This window comes from Symphodus melops (assembly GCF_947650265.1).
Source record: "Symphodus melops genome assembly, chromosome: 13".
Taxonomy (NCBI): domain Eukaryota; kingdom Metazoa; phylum Chordata; class Actinopteri; order Labriformes; family Labridae; genus Symphodus; species Symphodus melops.
Window position 1 is genome coordinate 7,116,677 of NC_136703.1, and position 22,997 is coordinate 7,139,673.

Below are 22,997 nucleotides of genomic sequence, written 5' to 3' on the forward strand. Positions count from 1 at the left end.
AAATAGGATGCTGAGGATTGATCATTTTGGTACCACTTTAAAGTTGTGGAAGTGGATGTACTAATAAATGCTTACCGTACCGTACCGAACTGAACAGAACTGAACCACGTTATGTGTTTAAGTGACCAATTTGTTTTTTGTTTTATTTTCACAATAGAGGGCTATGCACATTTTAGTAATGCCCCCAAACACCCTGCTGAAGGTCATAAAAGCTGTTCTTGTATGTCATTAATAACATTGAAAAACACCTGATAGTTCTACACTGCTAACTTCTCATCAAACAAATGCATTTGAAAACAGCTTTCCACATTTTTTTTATCTCATTATGTTCATATCGCATCTGATTATTTTTTTCTGAAAGAAAAAAAGTAGAGATCTCACTGCAGTGTTCAGTGGACTTCAACATAAGGATTCCTTTTAGCCAACAAGTAAACAGTAAGTATAATTTCCAAAGGAGAAATAATCATCCATAGCATGAATATGTTCAGTACATTTCTTGGCAACCTGGCCCAGTAGACTTATTTTAAGAATAAGTGGTAATTCTGGCCTGATTCTGGTCCATGTAGACTAGCAGCTGATCAAACAATTATTCAGTAGAGATTTCCAGTAGATACTGTATGATTCCGTCGATGACATTTCTGATTCTCTTCAATTAAGGTGATGATTACATTTTCACTTGAGAGTGACAGGGACAATTGATAACAGATAAGGTCAATAGGTCACTAAAATAAGAGAATTATTCTCAGTGGACCATGAATATTGACCACCTGACCAATCAACTGCTTCATGTCTTAGGTCACATTGCTAACCCGTGTCTCTTGATAGCTCTGTAGCACATTGTTGTATGAAACGATCAATGAAAACTCTGTTCTGCAGCATGTTTGTGGCTTATTCTGGCATTTTAGTGGCAATATTCTTTGATCATTCATACTATTAAGTTTTAATGATAACTACAATATCTGAAATCAATTATAGCTAACATATTTAAATCAAGCCAGCGAACTCTTGTGGAGCGTGAGAATGTTAGCAATTCCAACATGTTTGCATATGTTTAAGAATGTGTTTATCTCAGCTGTCCTATGTAACCCTATGTAAATTATGTAAATCTGTGAAGACAGTTGTTGATTTGCACAGATCCTGAGGGCTATTTTAATGCAACAAACTTCAAAGCAAATTCAACTGGTCTGTGGGGGGTTTCAGAAGTCGGGTAGATGCCAACTGTTATGTTCTAGAAGACAGCCTCCTCTATCATTACCCTGCTCTCTGGTGATTTTATTCACTAAAACTTCTAAAAGATTGCTTTGAAAAAAAGATGAAACTGTGTATGGCGTGTTGTTTAGATCTGTAGTGCCTCAGGAAAAAAAGGAAGCTAATCCTGATTTTAATATATCACTTAAAGGTAGGGTAGGTCATTTCCTCTAAATACACTTTTTAAGATTGTGGTTATCTTTAGGTCCTGACAGAAATGAATGATTAATGTTCTCTGAAAGAGAGACGAAGAAAATCTGTCATATGTAGCGGTTATAAACTGCACTTGGTTCGAGTTTTATGTACGAATCATGCCTCCCTTTCTCCCTGCTCGTTCTGTACCTCATGTATGCATGAGCCCGCACTCAAAGCATGAGCTGAAATCCGCTTCTGGACCAATGGCGCTAGTGCATGTAAGTGAGGGGCGCAGCTTTTGAGGGAGCACAGAGGGAAGGGGGTGGGTGAAGACAGAGCAAGGAGAAAAAGCTTCATTCAGAATCATGCCAGGTTTTGAAAATTACCAACCCTGCCTTTAAGAGAGTGCAGGAATTAGAATATAGGTATCCTCTTGAGGTCTAAAAATACAGGACCATTTGGAAATACCACTTACTCACCTGTTTTCACCTGTTGTGCTAAAGGGAAGCCACACACACACACACACACACACACACACACACACACACACACACACACACACACACACACACACACACACACACACACACACACACACACACACACACACACACACACACACACACACACAATAACACACACACTGTACAGAGAAAGATTTAAATGGTGGCATTTATGACATAGCTCATGATATCCAGGATCTGCTGACAATTCATCCAAGAAGACATCATCCCAAATATTAAATCAAATATTGGAATTGTCATTCATATATTATATTAGAAGTGACTTTATATTTCAATGTGTAAAACAAGATTGATTATTCACCATATTAAAGCCTGATATCTAGGAACACGTCAACAGCACTCACAGAGTTTTAACAGTCAATTTCATTGTTCTGTTCTTGAAGTTTTGGGTCTGCAGGGCTATGTAGAATGTTTTGAACAAATAGTCCATGTTTGGCTCAAAATGAGATGGTTCTTTTCAGGTTGTTCTTACGGGACCAAAGACAAATCTCATATTCCAAAAACAAAAAAGAGTGATTTATCTTTGGTGCAAAAATATCTTTGTTTGTTATAGCTTCTTTTTAAGTTCTGCTTTTTGCATACCCTGCTGAATACTTGTCTTCTTCAGGCCTTTTTTGATTCAACTGCTTCACTTTGTGTGCAGAATAAGTAAGAATTTGTTTTCAGTGAAAAGAGGTTTTTAAACATTCAATATGGAGAGTTGTATTACAGTGCTTACACTAAAAAATCTTAACTGATTAAACGAGCATTTAACCTCTTTTTTTTTTTTTTTTTTTTTTTTTTTTTTTAGGGTTGAGTACTTGCATACCTCAAATATTTCCAAGAGTTATGAAGGCCAGAGAAATCAGTAATTTTATAGTTGTACCAGGACATGTCTTGTCTTAGTGGCGAGATGTTTATGGAAACACTGGATGTTTCACCAAAGACCATTACATAGGGAAGTGGGAACTGCTACTTTAAGCTACCGTACTGTTGTTGAATGTGCTGCTGTGATACAAACATGTAAATTATACTACTTGAATACTTCACCGGTGAACATATTCTCTTCCTCAGGTCTGTTTTGTCATCATGACTACAGTAAGCTTGGGGTTTAATCTGGGCTGGGGGGGGAGTAGCAGAAAGGATCACTCCCACGATTCCCCGCTAGCCGCAACATCGTCTTTTGCTATTGCTTTGATTAGGGTGGTTGATTGAAATACTCTGCATTGAACACGTTGTAAGCACAAGGTTAATATATAGAATGTATTGTTTGGGATTGCTATTGCCTTATCCCTCATGATTTAACCCTGGTAGATTTTATTGTTGATTATAACTTTAGGGATTAATATAGACATAACACAACAGATAAAAAACAAAGTTGAATGCTGCTGACTTTTCACATTCCCTCCACAGGTTACATTTAAAGCAGAGGATGGAAAACCAATGGCCATCTTCCAGGTGAACGTGGAGCCGACACCTCACGTCGTCTATCAGACTTTTCGCCTTTACCACCCCGAGCTCTGCTTCCTAAAGAAAGCCATTCGTCTTCCACCATGGCATGACCCCACAGGTAGCACAGAAGACCAGGAGCTTTTATCAGAATAAATCAATACCGTAAACACTAAACCACTTCTCCTTTTTCTTCTTGTTGGGTTGTCCGTTTGAAGAACCAGATGGTCGGACTCACATTTCCGTACGCTGCAGTGACCCTAATATCATCTGTCAGACAAGGATGCTGGTGAGAGAACAAATGAAATGAACAATTGCTTTTGATACCTAAAAGGCTTGCACTAATACCACGCCTTATACTTTGAAGTGGTGATGTGTAATCTCTTTTATTTCTGCCGATTTAATACAATTCTCTGTTTTTATGCAGGTGCCAGGGGAGCCTCAGGATGTGTACTTGAAAGTGCCTGGGAGTCCCAGTCCAAACATAAAAATGTTCTTTGTGATGGTTTTTACGTAAGTGTTTTCTATACGACAAACACTGTGAAGAGAGAAGACACACACACACTTGCACACACACACATAAAGATTAACCTGAAGAAGCATTTTATTTTGGGGTAATTAAATTGTTCACGCAGGCTTGAATTAATGAACTTATCAGATGGAGATTTGGTGGTCTGACTGCCTGAAGTCAAAAATCCCTCCATCCACTCATCTCCATGAGGAGAGCAACATTATGTATATTATTTAGGGGCCAATTTCTACCTCATGTAAAAAACTAAAAAACATTCGACTGATATTATGTGTATCACCAAGTTTTATGGTTACATATGTTTTGCAAAACTGGTCTGTTAGAGGTTGCTTGTCTGGTAGAAACACTCTTCAAAATACATCTGCAGTGTTCCTGGTAAACACATTAATGTTAGCTTTTCAGTGTACCCAGTAAAGCCCATTATATGTATCCTTGAGGCCAGACTAATGTGTTGAATGCGTCTCTTTTCAGCATAGAACATTGGCGGGGACATATTTTTTAAAAATAGCATTCCTGTCATAATCTGCTACTTTGTCAGGAGAAGTAAGGGCTGCATCGTCCTCATAATCAGCACAAACAAAACAGGTACCTGCTCATGAAACTGCTACAAAAGGTAGAATCTCCACAGGGGGACGTTCACTTTAACTGCTTCCAAGGAAAGACTACAACTAACCCTGACATGTTAAACATAGTGTGCACAAAGGCTTTACAAGACAGCTTCATTAAATGCCAATTCAATCAGACCTAGTCCTTTTAGACTGAGAGAAAACAACCCTTTTTGCCTTTTAAGATAACCACTAATTTCCACATACTCCGTGGCATGCCACATGGCACGCCGCGGTCCGTCAGTGCCACACGCTTTGCCATAATTGGCTGCCACTCTAGTCAATAATTGTGTTTCCACAGTGAGCTTACAGTTAGACTTTCTTAATTGTCATTCAAACCTGAACTTTACTGTGCAGATGAGAACGAAATTTTATTCCACTGGCTCATATTTCAGGATAAAAACAGCAGCAAGTATTTACACAAGGTAAGTAGCATTTACAAAGATGCAATCCGTCTCCGGAGCGTGCCACCAGCGCCTCTAAGCTCTGCTCTGATCAAATACGCTGTGAGTCTGCTTTCGTAAAGTACGCTGCAGGCATGCGTCAAGCTGGACAGAATTTAACAACCCGGGACAGGAAGTCAGACAGAGAAACACACAGAGCGTCTGTTCAAAATAAAACAATATATGGCTTCGCAATTGTATTTTCCATCACTTTATCAACATTACGTCAAAACAGGCACGATATGAACAACAAATCATCATCAGAAAGACAAAGCAACATGCTGTTTGCACATTCTACTCTTTATTCCCACGGGATGTTGTGGTTCTTCTGTGATGTGTTTACAGCTGATCATGGCTGCGCTCACGTTCCAGAAATGGATCCTGTTGGGAAGTCGTTTGACTTAGCAAAACCATGACTATGACAGACGTCTGTATGAGGGGACAAGGGGTTAGTGTGTTTTGAGTATATTGACCAAGTTGCTGGGGAATATTCATCCTGTCATAACCATACATTAGATAAAGACACCCATTGGACCGGGGAGTTTTAAGGTCAGTAGGTGTATCATGTAATGCAATTCAGTGTCAACGTTTGTATGGCAGCTGCTTACTTGTAGGTTCAGTCAATCATACGTTGGCGTTTTTCTCTCCTTCCAAAAACCCATATCACTTGAATTCTGTTCTTAATATCCCCAAACGCTCCTTGAGTGCTGTTGCCACAGAGCAGGGCTAAGTAAGTGACAGGTGAGGTACATTGCCTCCCACTCACAGCACTCAGAAGGCCACTGAGACTGAATCCCCTTCTTGTCAGCAGTGAGTGGAGGAGGAGGATGGTGATGAAGAGGATGTCGATGTTGCTGCTTATTAAAATGCGAGTACAGCAGCAGATCAGCCCCTACTCATCTTCGACCTCACGCTGTTTCTGCTGCCTCTCCAGTGTGCCTCAGCTTAATTGTTCCTGATGATGTTTTTCTCTGTAGTGATAAGTGGATGGCAGCACCCTCCCAGATCTGGCAGATTTACGTGCATTTCCTGGAGCGGGTGGATGTCAGCTGTGTAACTGGCCAGAGAAACTGTCAATCGCTGGTGCTGAGGGGGAGGCAGGCTGTCCGCAAGGTCAAATGTTTCTCATCACACCCCCAGGAGATCGAGGTACAGAACTTCAAGAGTAATTCCACACTGAGCAAAGTTTTGAGTCAGTTAAAAACACATGAATTATACGTTGATGTTGGCATTGATTAAAAGTTTTCACTTTTTTTTTTATAGTCTTTGCAATGCCCCTGTGGAACAATAAATTCATCTAATTTATTTGTCACATGTTTCTATGTAAGGTACAATCACAGTGAAATGTAATACTCCCAGTTCCTTTATTTAGTTTTCTTCTGGAGGGCTGAATTGTCTTCAGCAGTCCCCCAGCTCCCCCTGATTCTCTCAGTGCTGCCCTGGCATGTTAAAAACCTCATCTCTAACCACATCCAAATGGGAATTCTAGATATTTTGCAACATTATTATAGCTGGTTCACCCTCCCAATTGAGGTCTACTCACTGGGAGCATAGACTTCAATTGGGCAGAGTGAAACGTGGCTTGCAGTTTTGCAAACACTGGCTTTGTTTAATGACTTAAATCCATTGGAGTCTCAGTAGATTGGTTTGTGATGCACCTAATCAAGTCAAGTCAGGTGCAAGTTATTTATACGTATTTAAGTTCAGGGAGATTCTTGTTTTTCTTTGGGACTGAAAGACAGTGAATCTAATGAGACTGCCTTCCATCCCTGATCTTATCTGCAATGAAACCATAGCCTCATGAAACAATATCTAAGCAACCGGAACTAGAAAGGTGTAAGAACACTTGCACGTATTGCAGCTATTTGGTATGTGAGCTGCTCAGTAATTGGGTGGAACCTTATGTAAGGTTTCTCTTAGAGAACATCAAGATGAATCAGGTCAGAAACATTTACGGTTTGTTTTGATCAAGTCTTATTTTGGATTATTTTCTTTCGACTAAAATTCATTTAATTAAATCAGACTTAAGGTGGTTCAAATGTTGTTGGGGTTTTTTTTGCATCCATGAAGATTTCTAGTGTACAGTCCGTCTTAATTTGCTTTGAAACTCATCCAGAATTTCAAGCGCTGAAGTTTTTTACATAACACTTCATTGTGGCACTTGAGTTTGATTTTAGGGTGGTGCACTCAGTGTTTGTGGCATATCTGTGGCATATCTGGGGTGGGGGGGGCACCCCAGATATGAGACAGATCCCCTTTACAATCTAACATACCAGTAAGATGCCTGTGCTGTTTATAATTAGGAGACAAACACTTCAAGCTACAAAAAGCGCAGTAAGCACTGAGCCAAAACAACAGAGATCTACATAATGTATTTATCTGTATCTGCAATATTACAAATCAGATATCTGATAAGTTTTGTAAATTGTTCTCTTAGCAAAAGTTATAAATCTAAAGAGTGGTAATGTGTGTGTTGTTTCAACCCCAAGGTTGAAATTCAAGTCATTATCGAGAATGGATAATCTTTCCATTTCATTTTATTACATTCCCTCCTACTTTCTGCAATCTCATCAGATCACGTTGCGACACAATTTGACACAATACAAAAAATTAGCAACGGTTGTGTGCACCCTGAACACATGAAAAATGTGTTTCCAGGACTGTCAGATTGCCCTGTATGTTAAAAGAGATCATTTCTTATTCATAGCTCAGTCCAAGAGGGGTGAGATTTTGACAGTGCGTCTCAGTGAAAGCTGCAATAAAAGAGCATTGAATATTACCCACTCATATCCCTAAAAGAAAAAAAAGTGATGGACTGTCACCATGTCAAAGCCACCATGGGTGCATAAACTGCAACCCAAACCTGTTCTGAAGAAATAGGCTACTGGCTGAAAGAGCGACAGATGTTTTTTCATTATTTCATTTTTTTTAGATTTCACTGTATGCATCAGCTGCTGCTTTGATCTGACTCTCGGCAGGTTAGCTCACTGTGGAATTCATCGGAGGAGTCTTATAAAACAGGATAATGCTCACCGCCAGAGAATAGCTTTGCTTTTTCTCCACAGATTGAAAAGGAGCTGCACAGTAAATCTCATTCTCACATCCTTCTGTCTCTCTGTCACTTTTCCGCCTCGACTTTCTCCTATTTCATTGTCTGCTTTTCCACTGAAACTCACTCACCCTTTCCCCCACCCACTCTCTCCTGTAATCTGAACGCCCCCCCCCCAACTCTGTTAACCACCTTTTTCCATTAATTCTGTCTCTTTCTACCTTCTTTTTACCTCTTATACAATGCCTTTTTTCCATACTGTGTCAAATTATTTGTGTCACTTGCTCAATGCCTCTATTTCTTTTTTTGTCTCTTTTTCATTCCACACAATAAACAACATATTCACACTCTTTTGCCAAACTCAATCCATTTACCGCCGACTCCCGCTCCTTCTCTTTAGGTGGACCCAGGCAGTGTGTTCCTTTTGCCTCCAGCGGCAGTTCAGGAACTTCAGGTGAAAGTGCAGCCATGGCAAGCAGGAAGTCGCTTCTTTTACATGAACGCAGTGGATGTAGAGCAGCGGCAAATTGTCACCTCCTGGCTACTCTGTCTCAATGTCCATCGGCCTGTCCTGTCAAAGGTATAAGTTGTTTTGTTCTGAATGCTTTTAAGTGGACATGTGTGTTTTGATTTTTTTCCCCCCTACTTTAAGCACTTGCATTTGACATCAAACTCTCCAATGGTGAGGCTTAGTCATATATGGTCATTTAAACGTAATTTAAAGTACAGTTCTTACTGCAGCTCACGTGTTTGCACTGCTCGTGGTACTGATTGATGGACAGCTCCATCAAAGGTCTCTTTAACTCAGTCACATTCAGCACCTACTGAACCAACCTGGTGGTTTCCTAGGTCAGCTGAACATTCCCAACCCGTTGATGGCTATTGTCAATCAAAGGCTAAGCACAGCTCTACTCTGGCGTACACTCTTCAACCCCCTCTTTAACTTCCTTCTAGTCTTTCTAAATTTTCAGGCTGTCTAAGGTAATGTTAACATTACAACTAAATGTCTGTGTTTTTCTCATGCGCAAGTCATGTTGGAGGATATGCTTTTAATCTTAATCACAGACATTTATGTCTTCCGTTGTTTCTAACCTCGATCATTTCAAGATGTTATCTTTCTACACTTTGTTTTAAGAGAAGCATGGAAGTAAAAACAAAGCCATGGATTTGACAAACAGTCACCTAAGCATGTCAATGTATACTTCAGATTATAATGGGAGTATGTGCCAGTTTACAATTAGTAGAACCCCCTTGTGAGGTCACAAAGAAACCCATTGTTGTTTTGGTGTTAGTGTACATTTTAACTGCCAATAGAATACAGAATGGCCCAAACTTAAGTGCGTCAGAATTCTTTCTCTCATTCTCAATGAACAATATCTGATGAATGTTTCTAAGGTGGATGGAATAGTAAAGTCCAATTTGATCATGATCATGTTTTTCTCAATTGTACAGATGTCAATCAATCCATTCATTCAGAAATGCGATATCTCTACATGAAAGGAAAAGGAATGTGTTGGGCTGCCAGTGTCCAAGGCGTTGGTGCTTTCGCCCCATGTGTGGACGCTTTGGTCCTCCAGGCAGACGAGTCTGACCTGTTGCTATTTTCTTCCACTCTCTTAGTCCCTGGTTTCCAATTCTTTCCAATGTCCTATGACTACAATAAAGAGCTAAGAAAGGAAAACATGTTGGTAATCAGGTTGTTGTACTTGTCGAGTGCAGGCAGGGTGAGCTAAAAGGAAGTACAAGCATGCAGAATTTTGATTTCTCAAGGGAGTAAGCTTTATTCAGGCTGAGAATAAAGAAAAACTAAAAAACTCATTAGGTGTCTGAACAATGGCCCTCTGCTTACAGTTGGCTATGCCCACAGAAATGAACAAAAACACTGCAGAAGCCTAACAATCCTTAAATCCTACTTCTTAAAAGAAGTTGAAATTGTTGAACTAAACTAAAAGAAAAACACTTCACTATGCAGATTGTAACATAGCATCAAAATGAACATTTTCTTTTTAGTCATGTGCCAGCTGCCTTACAGCTTTCTATTAAGCATATTACTAATCAATCGCCTTTCTCTTTGGATGGTTGCAGTGCATGAACTTAGATTTTTTTTTTTTTATTAGATCTGTTGGGAAAGAATAAATTTAGCTTTTAATACCATTTTACAACAACACATCATCAACACATCGACAAATCTTCTGCTCTTAGGCCCGTCTGACCTCTTCTCACCTGTTCATCCCTGAATAACTGTGCTGAGGGTTTGATGGAAAATGCTGATGAGCAGAGCTGACAAGGGGAAGTCTCTTTCTCTATGTTAAAATCTAAAAGATGATTCTCTTCACCTGTGTTTGTACATGTGGGGAAGAGTTCAGAAGCATCAATTGAAACATTCCTCTTCTGTTTTACAAAAGTCCCAGTGCACTCAAAGAGCAGTTATTGGTGTTAACAGTTAACTTCAACAGTCTGATTCCAGCAGTACTTTGGTGCTGCGCCGCTCTAGATGTGAAAAATGATTCTCAAAGTGAACGGCTGTAACACTTTCGCCCGTGTGTGTGCGTGTTTGTGTGTGCAGGCATTTGAAGTGTGTGTCCCAGTTGGTGGTGGGCGTGGCAGCTCCAGGAAGATCACCTACACCAACCCTTACACACGCAGTCGCACATTTCTGCTCCGCTCCGACCATCCAGATCTGCTCCAGTTCAAAGAGGATAAATTCCAGGTGAGAGAAGGCAGGAAGTCATGCAGTTCTCTTTCTCTGCAAAAATCAATACTTTGAATAACACCAAAGGGAACATTTCTCCTTGACTAAACTTTCTCTTTGTTGTTGGAGGAAACCAAGACCTGCAGCAGCGCAGGTAGTTTCATAGGATTAATGTTATTGTGTAACTTTACAAACCTGTAAATAATAAGCATTAGGTTTTGTTGGGAATTTTCAGGAGCGAATACCTGACCAACTGCTATGTTGGGTTTTATGAAGTAAAATTTGATTGTCAAAATAAATTAATAATTAAATTAAATTAAATTATTTATTTAATTATTAATCTAAATCAATAATTGTTATTAAACTGCGTTTAATAAACCTCGGGGTACCACCCTGTAAACAGGGAACAACCAAAATATTACCAATATCAGTCTCAAATTATTTAATTAAATACCAATATCATTAATAATTAATAATCTGTATTTAATTGAAGGTGTGAAATCCGAACACAAAGCCCTTTCACCCAGCCTAAGTCACAAAGCAAATTCACAGTGATCACAAACAACGACTTTTTAAGATATAATAGAATTTATTTAACAAAGCAACATCAAGTAAATCAATGAAACCCAATCAAACAAATAACCATCATAAGCCAAACTACAAGTAACAAACAAAACAAACAAGCGTGGCACATGTGTGTGTGTGTGTGTGTGTGTGTGTGTGTGTGTGTGAGAGAGAGAAAGAGAGAGGGGGAGGGACAGACAGACAGAGACAGATCAAAATGGCGACGACCACGCGTGGTCACGTGATGGCGGACACAGAACGTGATCTACGTTTCTGCAGCGTCTGGAAAGCCACAGATCTATGTGTGTGTGTCTACCGAAAGGTGTGTGTGTAAAGGCGAGAGAGCGAGAGAAAACAACGCACCTCGACAGCTCAATCTCGGACTGGAGCTCACCACAACTCAGAGCACAGTTTACGCCACGTACCAGAAGCAAGTGGCCGGATTTGTATCAGACGGCGTTCACACTAGTCTTTCTGATAGTGAGTCTATTACCCGGTTATGACGTGGGAGCTCACAGATAAACACGCGGGACACAGCGGCACAAGTAAAGGAAACAAAAGAGATTTTACTCTGGTAAAATCTAAGACACAGCGGTCAAACAAAGAGAACAAAGGAGATTTTACTCTGGTAAAATCTAAGACACAGTGGTCAAACACCAAGCAAATATTATCACCGTTTCACTATAATAACTCAGTTATTAAACACACTCTCTATATCTAACTGCCCAGACCTAGCTAAGCCTCACTTGAAACCGTTTCGTCCACGGTTGATGAAAGGAAGAAAAGAGGTTCTGGAGCGGCCTTTCTGCAGTTGTTTGGAGATGGCGGTGCGTGTCCAAAGGGGGTTGAGCAGGGCCGTCGTGTCCTCCGTCGAGCGAGGTGATCTCCGTGGGTGTCCTTTCTTTAAAGGACGGAACGAGACGTAATCCTTACAGTCTCTCTCAATACCGTTTTGATACGGGAGAAATAGAACGCTATACTTCTGAGATGCGTTCACGTGGATGATCTAGGCTCGGAAATTAGGACGTCGGTGTGCTTCAAGGCCTTGGATCAGCTGCACGCCAAAACTTTAAACAAAAGGGAAGCGTGCTGGAAACAGGAACAGAGTTGGGTATCCTCGGACGTCGCCAGACGACGTTTGAAAGAGGCAGAACAATGAGACATGGCTGGCTTTATACCTCCCAGACTTCACACCTCTGTGTTAGGTGTGGCAAAGCATTCTGGGAGTACCTGCAAGGCATGCTGGGATAAAGAGTCTTTTGTTGTAGTTCTCCAAACATACACAGCCTGAACTTTGCCATCCTGGCTGGACCCAACATCCCCCCTGGCCTGAAGAGCGGGATGCAGGTCATGGTCTTCAGGGCACTATGGGCCACCAGTCCACGTGGTTTGGAGATACTCGTACAAAAGTTAATTTGGCAAACAGTCCATAAATTCAAGAGGCATTTGGTCTGGGCAGGCATTGAGGCAAAGTCTGGGCAGACTGTCTAACTATGTCTAACGCTAAACATCAAAACATAATCAGGCATTAGCGAAGCTTTGCTGCTCAAGGTGCATTCTTGGACAAAACACATGAAACAAACAAACAAGAGGAAGAGAGAAAGAAAAGAGTTTCATGTGTAGATTTGTGGGCTAACTCCTAGACTGGGCAGGAGAAAGCCTGTGTGTGTTTGTGGCATGTCAGTGTGTAATGTACATGTACATGTAGAGTCTCACTATGGGTGTGAGGCCACAAAACAAAACAACAACAACAACAACAAAAGCGTGAGTAGAGTTACTGGATTTTGAAATGGGAGCTACTCCCCCCTCCCCAAAGTGGAGTCAGAACCTGGTTCTTTGTAAGGGCTGGAGGCCTGACACTGTCTTACCCCAGCTATCACCCCCCTCGGAATTGTGCTAGTCATTTCACTGCCGAGACCTGCTTCCTTATGAAGCTCTTGGGAACTCTGGTTATACCTACCCTTCTGACTTAGGCTTCGGCCATCCCGAGAGTTCCTCTTGGGAACTCTGGTTATACCTACCCTTCTGTCTTAGGCTTCGGCCATCCCGAGAGTTCCGTTCAGGTCTGTCGGTGATTGACTCCTCAGGCTGGAACCTACCCTATGGCTGGCTCAACCCTTCACCCCCCTGGCTCTGTCGTCTTCTCTGCCGGTGACGTGGTCTCTTGGACTTCTTCATAGCACGAGGCAATTTGTTGCCTTCAAGTGCTACGCCACCTCTGTGACTTTCAGGCTCAGGGCGTATGCGTGTCTCCCACACTGCCTGTGCTAACTCCTTGACCTCTTGCATACTCGGCTGATGAGTTCGGTAGTGCAGCTCAACAGTTGGCCGCACACTGCTATGCAGGTTGTACACGAAGATGGACTTGAGAGTTCCATCCTCGTCCATACCTGGAGCCCTATGTCCCTGAAAGTATGCTGACCTTAGGCGCTGGTAGTACTTTCTGGGGGCTTCATGTTCCTGGTGGAGGACTTTGAAAGCACCAACAAGTTTCTCTGCAGGGTAAACAAAGGTGGAGTATTCCTCGCACAAAACATTGCAGAGTGCAGAGTACTTTTCTCTAATCCTGGGCCGGAGGGTACTGATGAAGTCATGAACACTGCTGGAAGTTGTCTTCCAGATCAGCCTGAGTTTTTCACAGGTGGATGCATCAGGGATTTCACGGAGGAGCAGGTTGATCTCTCTAAGATAATCGACTATTTTAAAGTCTGTATTATCTGGATCAAAGCGGGTCGCATCATCCACCAGAGAATCAATGAGCTTTGTGCGCATTATTGGATATCTGGGTGAATAGGAGCCATCCGAGTCATCAGACGTGTCATAACTGCTCAGCTGTGTATCCTGTGGTGGGAACCTGCAGGTGGCAGCAGAGGGCCTGATGTACTCTCTGCCTGTGGGGGCTGAGAAGTCACCCCCCTTCCCATAGGAGCCATCCGAGTCATCAGACGTGCCATAACTGCCCAGCTGTGTATCCTGTGGTGGGAACCTGCAGGTGGCAGCAGAGGGCCTGATGTACTCTCTGCCTGTGGGGGCTGAGAAGTCACCCCCCTTCCCATAGGAGCCATCCGAGTCATCAGACCTGTCATAACTGCTCAGCTGTGTATCCTGTGGTGGGAACCTGCAGGTGGCAGCAGAGGGCCTGATGTACTCTCTGCCTGTGGGGGCTGAGAAGTCACCCCCCTTCCCATAGGAGCCATCCGAGTCATCAGACGTGCCATAACTGCCCAGCTGTGTATCCTGTGGTGGGAACCTGCAGGTGGCAGCAGAGGGCCTGATGTACTCTCTGCCTGTGGGGGCTGAGAAGTCACCCCCCTTCCCATAGGAGCCATCCGAGTCATCAGACCTGTCATAACTGCTCAGCTGTGTATCCTGTGGTGGGAACCTGCAGGTGGCAGCAGAGGGCCTGATGTACTCTCTGCCTGTGGGGGCTGAGAAGTCACCCCCCTTCCCATGGGGTGATTCAAACCTGTCAAGGTGTGAAAAAGTGTGACAGCTGTCAGTGTACCGGAGCGTTTTCTCAAAGGGAGGGGCTCTACAGTCAAAGTCTTTCTGTTCAGGATTAACAGGGGGAACAAGACTTTGTTCAGTCATTAGACTATCCTGGCTGCTCGGTTTTCTACTGAGCTTTTTCAGCAGGGGCGTTTGATCTTCTAAGGGGCTTGGTGCACGATCAGAGTCATATCCTGACGACGTGGCTTGCTCTATGCTTACCTGTGCTCCCTTAATTAATTCAAAGGCGTCTAACACCTTCTGCTTGGCAGTTCGTAGGTGCTGACGAAGAGATTTGTTCTCTTCCTGCAGGGATTGGACCTCTGGCTGGAGTGTCTCCATTGAAGCACTGACACTCTGTCTGGTCCATAGACCATGAGTTACAGCCTGGTGGGAGTTGCCCGAGTCGTCTGAAGACTCATAAGTCCTGTGGTCATCCAACATGTCTGTCTCCTTCCTCCAGGGATCTGGTTCAGTATCCCATCCCTTGTGTAGGGCTTCCTCAGCTGGCGTGGGGGCTGCGGTGCGTACCTGCTCCTCCTGAATTCCGGGTACCATGACACTTTCTTTCATTCGTCTGGCTAACCTGCAGCTTTCTTGCAGTATTTTATTCTCCTCCTGCAGGGCCTTGCATTCGACTTGCAAGGTCTTAAGTCGGTCCTGCATCCTTTTGAAGCCGTCCTTTAGGATCTGGTTATCTTCTTGCACCTGGGCGAGCTGTGCCTGGTGTCTCTTTTGCTGCAAATATGATTTGCGCTGAAAAGGGAGGAGAAGTTGGCCGAGAACATTCGAAGATGTGTACTGTGGTTTCCCTGTTCGATGAGTCATATACTCAACCGACTCATTTAATTTATCTTCGCCTGTGCTGAGGGTGGAGGAGTTCAGACTGTTGACCTTTAAAGGGACGTGGTTTAAACCTGCAACTCCAACCTGAGGGGGTGGATTGTGTGATCCACAGGGGGCCTTGGTCCCTGACTGCTGAATGTCTCTCGCAGACATTCTGTCTTTGTTGGGGGTGATCTTGGCTCGGGGGTTGGCCTGGTCACCTACCTTTCTCAAGGTGTCCTTACAAATGCTAATGAAATAGCTGTTCAGGTTGGCAATCCCCTCTAAGGAGAGCTGCGTCAGACCAGCAACAGTTTCTTTTGGTGATGTGTGGTGGTCTGATCCAAAAGGAGTCTTAGCTCCTGGCTCACAAGAAGTCTTGGTAGACATCTTAATGTGGTAAAACAGAATACCTTAGTGGATTTACTGTTTTCAAAGCTGCAAGGTAAAAGTCAGCAGGAGGCAATTCTGATCTATGGTTCTGAACCGGATCAGTGCAGTCTGCCCTGGCAGCTAGGTGCGAGCATTCACACCTCAAGTCCTTTTGAGGATTGGGGGAAGACACACCTCTCAGGCAGCTGGCTCTGTAACAATTTTAAAGTTACACTCCTGACTGAACAAATGGCTAACTTGTTGTCTCCAACAACAATAAGCACAAAAAAAAAATATTAAACTACTCACTCATCAACACCACAGCACAACTAACACACAACTTGACGTTTGCTTTGCTTTAAAAACAACAAAAAGTAATCTCCAAAAGAAAAGAGAATTTCCTTAGAAGAATCACTTCAGGATTAAAAAGTTTGGATCACTGTGAACAAACAATGTAACAAAGCTGGTTTATTAAGGGCCTCACACGGGGCACCATTATGTTGGGAATTTTCAGGAGCGAATACCTGACCAACTGCTATGTTGGGTTTTATGAAGTAAAATTTGATTGTCAAAATAAATTAATAATTAAGTTTATTTAATTATTAATCTAAATCAATAATTGTTATTTAACTGCGTTTAATAAACCTCGGGGCACCACCCTGTAAACAGGGAACAACCAAAATATTACCAATATCAGTCTCAAATTATTTAATTAAATACCAATATCATTAATAATTAATAATCTGTATTTAATTGAAGGTGTGAAATCCGAACACAAAGCCCTTTCACCCAGCCTAAGTCACAAAGCAAATTCACAGTGATCACAAACAACGACTTTTTAAGATATAATAGAATTTATTTAACAAAGCAACATCAAGTAAATCAATGAAACCCAATCAAACAAATAACCATCATAAGCCAAACTACAAGTAACAAACAAAACAAACAAGCGTGGCACATGTGTGTGTGTGTGTGTGTGCGCGTGTGTGTGAGAGAGAGAAAGAGAGAGGGGGAGGGACAGACAGACAGAGACAGATCAAAATGGCGACGACCACGCGTGGTCACGTGATGGCGGACACAGAACGTGATCTACGTTTCTGCAGCGTCTGGAAAGCCACAGATCTATGTGTGTGTGTCTACCGAAAGGTGTGTGTGTAAAGGCGAGAGAGCGAGAGAAAACAACGCACCTCGACAGCTCAATCTCGGACTGGAGCTCACCACAACTCAGAGCACAGTTTACGCCACGTACCAGAAGCAAGTGGCCGGATTTGTATCAGACGGCGTTCACACTAGTCTTTCTGATAGTGAGTCTATTACCCGGTTATGACGTGGGAGCTCACAGATAAACACGCGGGACACAGCGGCACAAGTAAAGGAAACAAAAGAGATTTTACTCTGGTAAAATCTAAGACACAGCGGTCAAACAAAGAGAACAAAGGAGATTTTACTCTGGTAAAATCTAAGACACAGTGGTCAAACACCAAGCAAATATTATCACCGTTTCACTATAATAACTCAGTTATTAAACACACTCTCTATATCTAACTGCCCAGACCTAGCTAAGCCTCACTTGAAACCGTTTCGTCCACGGTTGATGAAAGGAAGAAAAGAGGTTCTGGAGCGGCCTTTCTGCAGTTGTTTGGAGATGGCGGTGCGTGTCCAAAGGGGGTTGAGCAGGGCCGTCGTGTCCTCCGTCGAGCGAGGTGATCTCCGTGGGTGTCCTTTCTTTAAAGGACGGAACGAGACGTAATCCTTACAGTCTCTCTCAATACCGTTTTGATACGGGAGAAATAGAACGCTATACTTCTGAGATGCGTTCACGTGGATGATCTAGGCTCGGAAATTAGGACGTCGGTGTGCTTCAAGGCCTTGGATCAGCTGCACGCCAAAACTTTAAACAAAAGGGAAGCGTGCTGGAAACAGGAACAGAGTTGGGTATCCTCGGACGTCGCCAGACGACGTTTGAAAGAGGCAGAACAATGAGACATGGCTGGCTTTATACCTCCCAGACTTCACACCTCTGTGTTAGGTGTGGCAAAGCATTCTGGGAGTACCTGCAAGGCATGCTGGGATAAAGAGTCTTTTGTTGTAGTTCTCCAAACATACACAGCCTGAACTTTGCCATCCTGGCTGGACCCAACAGTTTAATCCGAGAATGTCAATGATGAATGATAGGAATCCTTTCTTTCAACCTTTTTATAATCCAGTGGGAAATAAAATTCTGGAAATAAACACAAAAGCATTAAATACTGCACAACTAAATCTCATATTGATTGATATCACAGAGTTACCAAGGTTACCAAGCTCATAAAACCCTAATTTAAATAAATGTTTACCCTATCGGTTTGCTGCTGGAAAATGAAGCATTTTATCGCTTTTTTTAAACATGACTAATCAAGCTCATACAGATGCAGAAACAGCTTCCTCCACACCAAAGTGCATGTTTTTGATGTGACAAATATCATGAAGATATAAGCAAACAACTGTTCGTAAGTTCTACTAAACTACTCTAGTTTCATGACATCACAAACATTATCACTTCAATCAGGAGAGGCTTCAAATAAAATTTCTTAGTAGCTTAATGTTAAAATACTCTGGTACAAGCACAAGTCGATTTAAAGGAAGCACTTCAAATGACTAAACTTCAAATGTGACAGTACTTGAGTAAGTGTAATTCTAACTTCCCCCCAAATAATGACGATTTACATCAACTTTATACATGTTTAATAATGCATTATTTTGTGAGAAAACACTCTGCTGTAGTGAAGACATTCAAATAAGGTAACCCTGCTGGAGTTCAAGTTCTGTGTCTGTGACCATATTAATCTTAAGTGAAGTAGAAAAGTGTTTCAATAGTGTCTTGAAATCAAGCGGCATTCTGCGGTGTTGAACAATAAAGTCAATACATCAGTAAAATATCAGTAAAAAGTCCATCAGTTCTCCAAGTGTCCACTTGTGACTGGCTGCAGAAGCCTCAGAAGTCACACATGAACCTTATTCCAAAAAGCCAGTTTTACAGCATAATAAACGTGTTTACAGCCTGATTCAAAAAACAAATACAGTAGGTCTGAGTAGCTCAAGTTTCAATCGATGGGCTTCCAAGGCCCCAGTAACAGATGGGTGACGTGACTCAGGCTTCATCCATTAATTCAACTTGTATTCAACTTTATTTCAATGAAGTTAGAATGTTGCTGAAACCGGACACACTATGTTTGCAGCTGAACTGAAGAGCAGCTCATTCTTGTGCCCACACAGCATGCAGTCAGGCACAATACTGACCAGAGGTCACCTTTGTTTTCTCAATGCTCAGAGGGATACAAAGGCATACATAACATGGACAGCCTTGGTAACACAACATGTCTGGAATGCCTCCTGTGCAGGCGTACTTTTACTGAAGGTCATCATTCCAGTGCATTTTTAAACCATAACAGAGTAAAGATGAAGCTGTAGTTTAGTCAGGGCACAGTGTGGTGGTCATGAGGAAAACTAATTATTTCAACGATGTCTCTCACTGACATTTGAGCCTGTTATCAGCCTCTGAATCAGGTTTGGTTTCCTCTCAGCTAAAATCATGATTTAGCTATGCTGCCTCACCACTGACTGTGCAGCTCCCCCATGAAGAACTTTGTAAACTGACACTGTTTAACTCTGAGGAAAAAAAAGTTTTGACGTGCATGCTGAAGGTGAATATAAGTCCATTTGTGTGGAAAAGAAACTTTTAGTGCCAAGCGTAATGGATGGGGATGAATGTTTATGACTTCCTTGTAATCTTGACAGGAAAGCAAAAGACATCAGTGATTAGTGACCTCGCATGTTGAATGCTCATTAGTCCTCCGTTAGACAAGTGACTGATTCTCTTGTTAGCTTGAAGAAAACAGAAGGAATATAGCAAAGTCATCACGGCTGACGTTTCATTAGCTGGTCATTCTGAGGGCCTATAATAGCTAAATTCACACATAGACTGGAAGAACAGAAGCCACCGTTGTCATTGGCTTTCATTTGCTGAGGTGGAATCAAATGGAAAAAACAAACGGGGAAACCAGCATTTTAAATGAACTAATAAATGAATGAGATGCAATGGGAGTCTGTTTCCACATGAACTATTCAAGAGTCTCCCTGCTGCTGTCCAGCAGACACTGCATCAATAAGACAAAAGGACGTAAGGAGAGTGAAAAATAGCTCATTGTGTTTTCCATCTTGTCAGCAAGGCTGCGGGTGTCTTATAAAGAATTTATTGTGCCCCCAGCATTAGGCAAATGTGAAGACACTTGTCTCTTTTTTTAAAGTAACTACCATGCCTTGATAAAATCAGCCGTCAGGGGTCCAGATCTATATTGCTTTGCTTTGGGGGAAGATTACAGCATAAATCCCCCAAATGGATCTATAAATCCTTTTGCTGGCTTTCACAAGATTTCTGTTAAAAATACTGGGGAAATAAAGACAAGAAAAAAGTTGAACAAGAGTGAGTGTAGGGTCATATATATACATATTTAATAAAAACAACAACATCAGTGATCCTCCTCCTGTAATAATTATATGGGATCTTCCTCCTGTAATATATGTTAACAGCTGATGAATCAATGACAGTTTATTTGCTTTACTTTTGGTATTTATTCACATTTCTTCCTTCTGAGCCGTGTGATGCAAAAAAAAGGTTGATCTTAAGGCAACAAAACTTGGTTGAAGATCTTGAAGATGCTCCACCTCTTCTCTGAAAGGCTTCTTCACTTCAACGAATGATCTTCAGCCAAGTCCAGTCACATTTGGATCAAGCTTCACATTTACCATGACCTGGATGAACCTTCACTGACGTCATATTTAAAATGAAAAAACTGAAAACTTGCTGACTTTAACTGACTGTACAAGACAAGTGTGCTGCTCAACACTGATGACATCACATTACTGTAACTTAAACCCATTCAGTGCCATATTCAGGAATACTCAAACTGCTTTTACAGTATAACATAGAACTCACACTGTATTGCTTCAGTGCTTTGTTGTCTCTGCTGAAGGATGACAACTGTAAATCATATCATTCAATTTTATACATTTTGTATTTAAAAACACAGTTTGGGCAGATAAAAGGTTTTGTCGCTCTTTATTTATATATATTCAAAATTATAGAACAATGAGATCCTGACAGTGCAGGATAAAACACTGGACACAAAGAAAGCTTTTTGAGTAAAACATAAACAAAAAAAAATTAAAGACAATGGTAATGGCCTCGTGCTGTGGGAAAGGCACTGAGTACCTAACCGAGCACGTCTCGAGTCAGAATTTCCAGTTGCCACTCATCAGGATATGGCTTGGACATAGACATGGAAGGGGAGGGAAAGGGGTGGTGTGCCTACTCAAAGTTGCATGTTCACATAAAGTAAAGTTCCAGTATACTCTGTATGCATACATTTGCATGTTAAGTCCTAAATAAGACTGTTCATTGGCCACATAAAAAATAGATTCAGATTGTACTATCGATGGGGTCTGTATGGGAGGAAAGTTTGGTCGCTCTTAAACTGAATAGAGAATCAATAAAATATAATGTAAAGTCATCAGGTTCAGATGTAAATGAAGTGTGTGTTTGATATGTACACTGTGTTCTGTTCAGCTCAGCGGAGGAGAGAGTTACACTATCGGACTACGATTTGCCCCGAGCCAGAGTCCCGGTTCAGTGGAGATACTGGTGTACGTGAACAACCTGGAGGAGAAGACGGAGGAGACGTTCTGTGTGAAGGTCAACTACTCGTGAACTGATGCTGTTCATATCAAACGGAGAGTACCAACGGCTTCCTGAACACGCCGACTGATCTGTCTCTCTAATATATTTTCTGAGTTTGAAATGAACTCAAATGAGTACAAATGAGCTGTAATTGTCCTACTTAGTGTGTGTCATTTTGTATAATATCAGTTGTCAGACAGAATAAAGTCTCTTTTTATCACAGATTTTGTTGGTGGAGATTTTCTGTCTTTTTGTTCAAGTCCTGTATTTATGAATGTGTGATGGATGCTTTGTGCCTGCTGAGTCTCGCTGAAATAAGGTCACATCTCAAGAATCAAACATACCAAATTCAAAATTAGCAGAAAAATCAGCTTTCTCTCCACAGCCCTTAACACACATCCAAACACAAGTGATGCGCTAAAGCAAGGCAGAAACTTTTATGAATAAAAGTGGAAATTAGGTTGCAGGAGAGAAATCTGTCTTTTTAAAAAATCTTTCGGAAGACAGACATGGGGTGTAATCCCAATTGTCGTGTGTCCTCTTCTAAAATGTCCGCAGGTGAGGCGAGGGTGAAAGCAATAACATTTTATGGACTTTAATTACCTAGCACACCCACTTGAATGCCACTTGATGGCTGAGTTTTGGTCTAAGACCAGTTAGGGGTCCGCTCTCTGGGTCCCCTTGCATCCCGAACAACTTATCCTCATCACCATCATTATTAGAAACGGTGGCGTAATGAGGTATGTCTCTACACCGAGGCACACACCTCTTCAAATCGCCCTCATTAACACCAGCACCCTTTTAAACCCCTCCATCCTCTACTTCCTGCTCTCACTGCTGTGTGTCTGGCTGTCTGAGACAGAGAGAGAGAGCGCGAGAGAGAAGGCCGTGCACATTGGGTTATATAACGCAGAGTTACATAAGAACCCCCCTCCCCACACTCACTCACTCCATCCCCTCCCCTCATCGCCTCGTCTCTCATTAGAATGCATGCTGCAAAATAAGCTGCACTACAACAGCAAAGGCTAATAAAAAGATCGCAACCAAGCACTTGCACTTCATGTAACATATTGGCTTATGCTGAATCCTCATTGTTTCCTCTTACATATTAACAGTTTACAGAAATACACATTAAAGCTGCACTCACACATTTCTTTTGTTCCTTGTAACATTTGATTTTTTTTTTTCTTAAAAGTGTATCTCTATATGATTATCATGTGCCATGTGGATGGTGACAGGGTCATTGTTTGAGGTCATACCTATTCTTCAGATTGGATCTGAAGTAAACCTTCAAGCAAGAAAATCGCATGACAAATAGAGGACAAAACAACTGGTGATCAGTCAATTACACTCTGAACTTTAGCAACACAATAGTTAG

The 22,997-nt window shown here is 41.9% G+C and overlaps 1 protein-coding gene across 1 annotated transcript in view; it reads left to right on the forward strand.

The window, feature by feature from the left end:
- nphp4 (nephronophthisis 4) overlaps positions 1–21,841 on the forward strand; it is a 180,980-nt gene extending 159,139 nt beyond the window's left edge. Inside the window, 7 exon segments of the mRNA XM_079360057.1 lie at positions 3,300–3,456; positions 3,554–3,624; positions 3,763–3,848; positions 5,890–6,061; positions 8,362–8,541; positions 10,528–10,671; positions 21,509–21,841. Coding sequence (XP_079216183.1) covers positions 3,300–3,456; positions 3,554–3,624; positions 3,763–3,848; positions 5,890–6,061; positions 8,362–8,541; positions 10,528–10,671; positions 21,509–21,649 — 951 coding nt within the window. The 3' untranslated portion in view covers positions 21,650–21,841.
- The last annotated feature ends 1,156 nt before the right edge of the window (positions 21,842–22,997 follow it).